Source organism: Colobus angolensis, unplaced genomic scaffold, assembly GCF_000951035.1.
Source record: "Colobus angolensis palliatus isolate OR3802 unplaced genomic scaffold, Cang.pa_1.0 Scaffold2, whole genome shotgun sequence".
Taxonomy (NCBI): Eukaryota; Metazoa; Chordata; class Mammalia; order Primates; family Cercopithecidae; genus Colobus; species Colobus angolensis.
Window position 1 is genome coordinate 24,962,850 of NW_012115154.1, and position 10,530 is coordinate 24,973,379.

Consider the following 10,530-nt stretch of genomic DNA (forward strand, 5'->3'; position numbering starts at 1 on the left):
CTCGCTCATGCCTGTCAGCAATCTCTTTTGTCCTCCCACATAAACTTATAAGCTAAAGAGATTGCCCAGTTGTAAGAATACCACAGGCTGAGCACAGTGGTTCATGCCTGTAATCCCAGCACTTTGGGAGGCAGAGGCAGGCGGACCACGAGGTAGAGATTGAGACCATCCTGGCCAACATGGTGAAACCCCACCTCTACAAAAAATACAAAAATTAGCCGGTGTGGTGGCGGACGCCTGTAATCCCAGCTACTCGGGAGGCTGAGGCAGGAGAATCACCTAAACCCACGAAGCGGAGGCTGCAGTGAGCTGAGATCACACCACTGTACGCCAGCCTGGCGACAGAGCAAGACTCCGTCTCAAAACAAACAAGCAAAAAAAAATACCACAAACCCTCCTGGTCCCTCCTTCTTATATGCCTAAGGTCCTCCAAGACTCTCTGCTCAGGTCTCTGGAATCCTGAGTACCCACCTACTTCAGTATCAAGGGTGTATTTGGGACATTCTGTTAGTCCACCTCCATTCTTAATTCCAAGATTCCCAAAAGAACTTTTACAACCAAAGGGACCACAAAAGAATATAGTCACAATTAATTTTTATATACTGTTGTGCTCACATCCAATTAATCTTCAAATCTTGGCCAGGTGCAGTGGCTCACGCCTATAATCCCAGCACTTTGGGAGGCCGAGGCGGGCAGATCACCTGAGGTCAGGAGTTCGAGACCAGCCTGGACAACATATTGAAACCCTGTCTCTACTAAAAATACAAAAAGTAGCTGGGCGTGGTAGTGCACACCTGTAATCTCAGCTACTAGGGAGGCTGAGGCAGGAGAATCACTTGCACCCGGAAGGTGAAGGTTACAGTGAGCCGAGATCGCGCCACTGCACTCCAGCCTAGGCGACAGAGTGAGACTCCATTCAAAAAAAAAAAATCAAGTCTTAAAGAATGTGTTAATATCTCCACATTCATTTCACTTCTATTTCCAGCACACTACCAACTAGGTCCAGGGTCCTCATCACTCTCCCACCACTCCTGCATTACTCTAAAAATGATCTAATAAATCTCCAATTTTCCCACTCACCAACCTCTAATTTCACTCAGAAAGATGCAATTATATACAGTCATTCTTTCTCTCTCCCTCCTTCTGTGTCTACAGTCCATAAAACCATGCCAGTGAATTTTTTTTAAATAGCTACGATACTATTTTGAATCTGTATCTTCAAAAATTTTAAAGGTTATATCCATAGAGTACTTCAAGTGCAGTCACAGAGCCAAGTAACAGTACTAAAGCAATGCACTAGAACCTATTTCTCTCAAAAGTCCCACAAGTTTAAACTGATAGCATAATATGAAGAAATCATTAAGTATTCATACAGCACCTACGATTAGCCCAACATCACAAGCAGATAATCCTGTGATTTTCAGAAAACAGCTGAGATTTAACAAAAAATAGTAAGGTAATTGCTTAGGTACTTATAAAACCCTGACCTAAAAAGTCTTAATTAATGAGCACAAAGTTCATTAAAAACAGTGAAGATACGGTAGTCCCTCTGGCTGGATAAGGATATATGTGAAAGAATAAAAGGATAATACAAGATGCCGGTAATTGGATACTAAATAGTATTATGGAGACTCTGAATATCTACTACATGCTCTAGTAGCCAGCAAAGGTATGGGGTGTGGATGAGTTAAACATTCAAATTCAGAGCCGCTCACAAGGAACCAAATATCCTTATAAACTCTGGAATTTCCCAGACACTAAATAGCCTAGCACTATTCTTAGTTGGACACAAGAATTGTGATAAACAAGGACTCTGGTCTAAGAGGATGACTCTAAGAGTAGTCAAATTCCCTGGGGGTTATTTTTAGGTATCTTAGTACCAGACAACTGCTTACTTCAATCACGGGCATATTCAACACACTGTGACACTGAAGTGTACTAATATATCCCATATACCATGCCTAGACCATCTGGCATTCTAACAAAGGTTTTAATTGAAATGTTTCCACTTGCCTGATTTTCTCTTGTATCTTGTGATGATGAAGTAGGAAACAACGTAGAGAATGGCAAAAAGAAGGAAACATATCTGAAACAAAACAAAGTTAACGGGTCATTTACTTTTTTGCATATCTTCTTTAAATACTAGAAGATATATCTGTGATATTTACAGGAAAAAAGGATTTAAACTACTAAAAAGTTAAAGTGTTGGACATTTTACTCATTAAAGTTTTAATAAAACATAGGCTGGGCGTGGTGGTTCACACCTGTAACCCCAGCACTTTGAGAGGCCAAGGCAAGTGGATCATCTGAGGTCAGGAGTTTGAGACCAGCCTGGCCAACATGGTAAAACCCTGTCTCTACTAAAAAACACCAAAAAAAAAATTAGCAGGGCATGGTGGGGGGCACCTGCAATCCCAGCTACTTGAGATGCTGAGGCAGGAGAATCGCTTGAACCCGGGAGGCGAAGGTTGCAATGAACCAAGATCACACCATTGCACTCCAGCCTGGACAACAAGAGTGAGACTCCATCTCAAAAAAAAAAGAAAAAAAAAGTTTTAATAAAATATTAATTGATATGAACTAGTCAATTAGTCCTGTTTAACACCATTTAAAAAAAAAAAAAAAAAAAAAAACCCCAATGGAGACTTTTCTTTCCATAACTTGATCTTGATCAAATGTTTTTCAAAATCATGTGGAAGTGTGAAGAACCAGACCATCACCACTGACAATTCTGAAAAATAAAGTCAATTAGAAACTACCAACACTACCAAATATTAAAACATTATCAAAAGCTTCAATTCATTTAAAGAAGGTGCTAGCACCAAAAACTGACAGATACATTAAACAAATTCTACTATGTAAAAGTTTAACATACAAATGGAATCACAAATCACTGGGGGTGGGAAATAATTATTCAATAAATATACCCCCATATCAAAACAAAAGGCAGTTAAAGAAGAGACTTCTTTAAGATACTATTAAATTCCGTATTTTTAATTTGCTTTTTTTTTTTTTCTGAGACAGGGTCTCACTCTGCTCAGGTAGGAGTACAGTGGCACAATATTGGCTCACTGCAACCTCCCCCTCCCAGATTCAAGCAATTCTCCCATCTCAGCCTGCCAAGTAGCTGGGAATACAGGTGTGCGACACCATGCCTGGCTCATTTTTGTATTTGTTGGCAAAGACGGGGTTTTGCCATGTTGGCCAGGCTGGTCTCGAACTCCTGACCTCAAGTGATCTGCCTTCCTCGGCCTCCCAAAGTGCTGGGATTACAGGCGCAGGCCACTGCAACCGGCCTAATTTTGCTTTTTTAATTGACAAATAAAAGTTATACATATTTACTGTGTACAAAATGTTTTAAAATAAGATACATTGTGGAATGGCTCAATCAAGCTAATCAGCATACTCATTACCTCAAATATTTATAATTTTTTGTGATGAGAACACTTAAAATCTACTTAGTGATTTTCAAAATACAATACATTGTTATTTATTATAGTCTTCATGTTATACAATAGATTTAAACTTATTCCTCCTACCTAACTGAAATTTTGGACCCTTTGACCAACATCTCCCCAAGCCCCCAACCCCTAGTCCCTGACAACCATCATTCTACTCACTGTTTCCAAAAGTTCAACATTTTTAAATTTCACATATAAGTGAGATCATGCAGTATTTGTCTTTCTGTGTCTGCCTTATTTTACTTAACATGATGTCTTCCAGGTTCATCCATGTTGCTGCAAATGACAAGATTCTTTCTTTTTTACAGCTGAATAGTATTCCCTTGAATACACTACATTTTCTTGATCCACTCATCTGTTGGCAGACACTTAAGTTGATTCAACAACTTCACTATTGTATAGTGCTGTCATGAACATGAGAGGGCAAGTATCTCTTCAACACACTGATTTCATTTCTTTTGGAAATACACCCAGGAGAAGTACTGCTGGGTCATATGGCAGCTCTATTTTTTATTTTTTGAGGAACCTCCACACTGTTTTTTATAATGGCCATACTAATTTACATTCCCACCAACAATGTACAAGGATTCCCTTCTCACCACATCGTCATCAACCCTTGTTATCTTTTGTGTTTTTGATTATAGCCACTCTAACAGATGTGAAGCGATTAGCTCATGGTGGTTTTGATTTGTAAGTCCCTGATGATTAGTGACGTTGACCACATTTTCATATACCTGATGGCCATCTGTATGTCTTCTTTGGGGAAATATCTATTCCAGTCCTTTGCCTTTTTTTTTTTTTTTTTGATGGAGTTTTACTCTTGTTGTTCAGGCTGGAGTGCAATGGTGCGATCTTGGCTCACCGCAACCTCCACCTCCAGGTTCAAGTGACTCTTCTGCCTCAGCCTCCCAAGTAGCTGTGATTACAGGCTCGCACCACCACGCCTGGCTAATTTTGTATTTTTAGTAGAGATGGGGTTTCACCAGGCTGGTCTCGAACTCCTGACCACAGGTGATCTGCCTGCACCAGCCTCCTAAAGTGCTGGGATTACAGGCATGGGCCACGGTGTCCGGCCGCCCATTTTTTAATCAGGTTAATTGTTTAATTTCAATTGAATTTCTATCAGATCTGGGGAATGACAGACTGAAAAAAAGGATGGGTCAAGCAACAGGAGATCTCGTTACAGTCAAAGACCAAGTGTGCTAGAAACAAAGGTTTGCCACAGCTTGTTGTGGAACATGGAAAAAAACTGAAGACTCTCAAAAGAAACCACTCTGAGTGATGATAAAGTCTACAGAATATCCATGCATGGATTTCTGAAGAAGTACTGGTGGCCATATGACTGAGAACAACTTTGGACCAGGATAGTAGACATTCCCTGCACATCATCATGCAGGAATGACAAACTGAGAATGAAGAAGACTACTAGCTGTGTGCCAAAGCTCTCTCAATACATAAGGGAGAGGAATACTGACAATACTGACAATAGAGACAATACTGACAGCAACCAAAAGGACCAACAGGCATCAAAGATCCCCTGCCGCTAGAAGCCAATGACCTGATGGGAAAACGGGCTAGACAAGAAAATGTGAACAGCATCGCTATCTTCTCCCAAAATTATTTGGAGTGTAGAAGATGGGCCAAGAGGAAAACCAGTTCTTGGTGAAGAAATGTAAATGGAGGGGTTCTTCTAAGAAGTTGAGAATAAGGAGGAAATTTTTACAATGGAATGGAAGTCTGAGTAAGGCTAAAAGAGCAATGGAAAGAAGGCAGAAACACAGTGAATTATGAGGTTAAAGTCAGAGAGATTAGATGACTAAGGGAATTAAAATGTAGGACAGAGGCTGATTTAAATTCATTCACTCAACAATTATTTACTGTGGGCTTGCTGTATACCAGGGATTCTTCTAGGAACTGGGACATAGCAGTGAGCAAAATCGTAGCCCTCATGGAGTTTACAGTACATTGCTAGAAAAAGACAATACATACATATAAAGTGTGTCAGATGACAATTATGCAACTTTAGAGGAACAGGAAGTGCCAGCATGGGTGGGGACATGTCTCACTAATAAGGTGACATCTGAGGAAAGAGTTGTGGGACAAGAGGGGCCAAGACATGCAGAAATCTAGAGGAAGGGGGGAGGATTTGAGGCAGAGAGAACAGTAGTGCCAAGGATCAGAGGCAATAATGGCTCCATTGTGCTCAAAAAATGAGGGAGCAGAAGTAAGAGACAAGGTCAGAGAATAATGGGAGCCCACTATTCGGGTCACGCAGACTCAGGTGCTGTGTCGGTTTTTACCCTGAGCGAGGTAGAATTCCATTGTAGGATTCTGAGTAGAGGGTGATAGGATCTGACACAGTGCAAAAGGCTCACCTATAAGTGCTACACAGAAAATAAACTGGAAGAGGGCCAGGACAGAGGCAATGAGAGCAGACAACAGAGAATTGCAGGAAGCCGAGAGCAGCCACTCGGACCTGTCCAAGGAGGTGCTCAGAAGAGATGGAGTTCTGGGTATGTTTTGAAAGCAGGTATGATAAGATTTGCTAGAATAAATACAAGATTCTTTGCCTGAGAAACTGGAAAGACAGAGTTGCCGTTTCAGGACTCAGGAAAGATTACAAGAGGAGTAGTTTTGAGGGAAATTTATGTATAGCTGACACTGTTGAATCTGACATACATATAATTCACTCAGGTCAAGAGGCTGGATGGGCAGCTGGATAAAAATCTGTATCATTCAGAAGAAAGGGCCAGGCCATAAATTTTTTAAAACCTTAGAATCAATAGCAGATGATATTTTAAGTCCTGAGACTAAGGGAGATTTCCATTCCAGGGAGTAAGTATAGCCAGAGAAGAGAAGTCTGAGAATAGAGACCTAGAGCTCTCAAATATTTAGAATCAGCTTGACAGAAGGATTCACAAACGCTGACTGAGAAGCAGCAGTCGACGAGGGAGGAGGCAAACCAAGAGACTAGATGGCTTGAAAGCCACATGAAGAAAGTTTACTTAGGAAAATGGAATTATCAACAGTGTCAAATGCTGCTGACAGGCCAAGAAAGATGAGGACTGAGAATTGACAGCTGGATTTAGCACCATGGAGGTCACTGGCGACCTTGACAAGAGTTGATATTTGATAGAGTAGTGGAGGTAAAACCCTGAAGTAGATTAAGAAAGAAGAATAATTGGAAACAGAAATGCAAGTACACAGAACTTTCCAGGAGTTTGATTATAAAGAGGAGCAAAGAAAATGTGAAGGGAATGTGAAGCCAAGGGTTTTTTTAAAAAAAGGAAAAGCATTACAAACGATTATATGAATAATCCAGTAGAGAGAAAAATTATTGATGCAAGAGAAAAAAGAAATAATTGCTGAAGTTATGTGCTCAAGTTGTAGGAGTGATATAAAATTTATCCATAATAAAAAGGAGGAGAACAAGGAGGAGACAGAATATTTGAGTTCAGTTGCAGGTAGTTATGTGTGGTGAAGGCAGAAAGACATTGACTACTTTTTTGATGGCTTCTATTTCCTCAGTGCAACAGAAACAAGTTCATCAAATCAGATACATACAGAGAGTGAGGAGAGGAGTGTGTAAATCACATGGGAGAATAAATAGAGCAAATATAATAGAAAAGAGAGGCAAGGTGAGATTAAATGGCCTTTAAAGTTCCAGGCAAGTCCAAGCTAAAACCCTCAGCAGTGCTGGCAGCCTGGTGATGCTGTAAAACATGAGAGCCAGATTCCTAGATGCTGAGGCAGATGCAGGTAGAGTCCCCAAGAAATATGAGAAGCTTGATGATTCTAACAGATATCAGATTCTAACAGATAGCCTCTCTCCTCCCCTTTCCAGCCAAGCGCTTCAAAATAATAGCCTGTACTTGCAGACTTCTACCTTTAAACCACTCACTCCCTCTTCCAGTCACTCATCAAACTTCACACTCATCGACCAACTCAAAGTGGTCAGCAAACCTAACAGGAAAATTACACTTCATGATTTTTGCTGAGCTCTATGCAGCAACTTCTGTCAGCAGTCTTCCTCCCTCTCTTGTTCTCCCAGGCTCCCTCACAAGCTTCCCTTTTCCTGCCAGCCTTTAAACAATCTTCTCTATAATTTCTGGGCTGAGCACCTGTCTATTCTTATTCCACAAGGTCTTCACAGGTAACATCAACTACTCCCACGGTTTCAACATCAATCCCGAGGAAGCCCCTGACCACAGTGTGAGAAGCACTGGTTTAGGGTATTAGCAAGAGTGAGTGAAATGACTGGCCATGATACCAAAGTAGATTAGGAGAAAAATGAAACTAAGGGTAGGCTGACGGACAGGAGAAGCAAAGACCTCAATCAGCTAATGTTCATGGCAGAGAAGTAGCTGCAACAAAAGCACTTGACCAAGGAAGCTGGAAGAATAGAAGGTTTTGATCAAAGCATGTTTCTGAATTTTTTAAAAATTATGTTTAAAGGTGAAACACAATCGTTTCACAAAATCCAGGGAAGGACGGGCACAGTGGCTCAGGTCTGTAATCCTAGCACTTTGGGAGGCCAAGGCAGTTGGATTACTTGAGGTCAGGAGTTCAACACCAGCCTGGCCAACATGGCGAAACCTGGAAACACAAAAATTAGCCAGGTATGGTGGTGCACGCCTGTAATCCCAGCTAAACAGGAGGCTGAGGCACGAGAACAGCTTGCACTTGGGAAGTGGAGGTTGCCGTGAGCCAAGATAGGGCCACTGCACTCCAGCCTGGGCGACACAGCAAGACGCTGTCTCAAAAAAAAAAAAAGAAGAAGAAAGAAAAGATCCAGGGTGTTAGTGCAGAAGTAGAAGATAAGAAAGCATGAAAATGGAGAAAAGGAAATCAAGTAACCAAAATGCATAGGATAAGACTAATGGAAAATAATTCATTTAAGAGTAGAAGTAAGGCTAATAATTTAAAAATAGATGTAAGTATTATTATTGAAATAAAAGTTACACACTAGGGCCAGGCATGGTGGCTCACACCGGTAATCCCAGTACTTTGGGAGGCCGAGGTGGGCAGATCACCTGAGGTCAAAAGTTCAAGACCAGCCTGGCCAACATGGAGAAACCCCATCTCTACAAAAAATACAAAAATTAGCCAGGATGGTGGTACGCACCTGTAATCTCAGCTACTCAGGAGGCTGAGGCAGGAGAACTGCTTGAACCTGGGAGGTGGAGGTTGCAGTGAGCTGAGATTAAGCCATTGCACTCCAGCCTGGGTGACAGAGTAAGACTCCGTCTCACCAAAAAAAAAAAAAAAAAAAAAAAAAAAGCTACACACTATGAAAATACGAATACAACTATAACAGACCAAAGCAAACATCAGAGAACTGATTAGACTGTGTTTCTAGTTTCAAAAGTAGGACGAGGAGTAGGTTCTCCTCTAAAGTTGTCTCTTCCAGAGACAGAGTCAGAGGGATGAGTGAAATAAAAGAGAGCTGTAATGATGCCTATTCTCCCTACGCCCAGGACGAAAGGAAATTCCTAACCAAAAGACAAAAGAAGAAAAACACTCCAGCTTCTCACCAATAGAAGTGAAGCACACCTGATCGGAAGAAAAAAACAAAAACAAAAACAAAAAAGGATGGGCTCTGTGCTGGCATCTTGTGGTACTGTGAAACTGTGAACAAAATGAGCTTTGCTCCTGGTCAGGGAAGGAACAGCCATGCCCTGTTTCAGAGCTCACAGCAAAACACCCACTGGGGTGCATGTCCTACGGCCCTAGCTAGCCCAGAAAGAAGGCAATTCAGCCCTGGAAGCGGGAGGCGGCATGGCTTTAGTCCTGATGCTGATCAAGAATGGCTAGGCACTTGAGAGGTGACCCGGTCATAAGTAACTGAATAGTTCCTTTTATATACATTGTTAAAAACTAATATTCTTAAATTCGTGTGAAGTAAGACAAAGTAGGGCACTTAAGGAAGAGTGGTGTAAACCACAATGGGAAAAGAACTGTCATGAATCTTCATGTACCAAAAAGCACAGCACCAAAATATCTTCAGGAAAAAAAAAAACAGGAACAGTGGCTCACGCGTATAATCCCAGCTACTCAAGAGGCTGAAGCAGGAAGATCACTTGAGACCAAAAGTGATCACTTAACGACACCCGGGGCAACCCAGAGAGACCCCGTCTCTGCAAAAATAATTTACAATTTTTAAAAAATGAGCCGGCATGAACCTGTAGTTCCAGCTACTCAGGAGGCTTAGGCAGGAGGATATCCCTCAAGCTCAGGAGTTCAAGGCTGCAGTGCACAGTTATTGCTCATGCCACTGCACTCCAGCCTGGATGACAGAGAGAGACTCCGTCTTTTAAAAAAACAACAACAACAACAAAACAAAGATGCCAAATATGCAAAGATTTAAAAACCTCTATTTTAGTTAGGAGACTTAAATTTACCATGAAAGAAAAAGTAAACTAAAACCAAATAAATGATGATAAATGTTAATTTTTTTAAGTAACAAGATGTTAGAAGGGAACTTCTTCAACTTAATAAATATCTACAAAAAAGCCTACAGCTAACATACTTATTGGTAAGACACTTGAAGCTTTCCCACTAAGATCAGGAACAAAGCAAGGATTTTCCTTCTCACCACTTTTTTTCAACACTGTACTGGGAGTCCTAGATAATGAAAAAATACAAGAAAAAGAAAAAAAAAGTATACAGATTTTGAAGGAAGGACAGGATCGTCTGTGTAGAAAATCTGAACGAATTAACAAAACAACTCCTAGAATTAATAAGCAACTATAGCAAAGTTGCGAGACACAAGGTTAATATACTAAAGTCAAACTAAAGTCAATCACCTTCCTATACACTAGCAATGAACAAGTGGATTTTGAAATTAAAAATACAACACCAGGCCAGGGCAGTGGTTCACACCTATTATCCTAGCACTTTGCGAGGTCAAGGCAGGAGGACTGCTTGAGGCCAGGAATTTGAGACTGGCCTGGGCAACAGAGTGAGACCCCATCTCTACAAAAAATAAATTTTTTAACAAATTAGGCAGGCCAGGCACCTGCCTGTAATCCCAGCACTTTGGAAGGCCGAGGCAGGTGGATCGCAAGGT

At 41.1% G+C, this 10,530-nt stretch overlaps 1 protein-coding gene across 1 annotated transcript in view; it reads right to left on the reverse strand.

Moving 5' to 3' along the window:
- Nucleotides 1-5,060, reverse strand: part of LMBR1 (limb development membrane protein 1) — a 176,224-nt gene extending 171,164 nt beyond the window's left edge. Inside the window, exons 1-2 of the mRNA XM_011941598.1 lie at nt 4,983-5,060; nt 2,014-2,086 (exon numbers count right to left, since the gene is read on the reverse strand). Coding sequence (XP_011796988.1) covers nt 2,014-2,086; nt 4,983-5,060 — 151 coding nt within the window. The remainder of the gene's footprint in view (nt 1-2,013; nt 2,087-4,982) is intronic.
- Nucleotides 5,061-10,530: the final 5,470 nt, after the last annotated feature.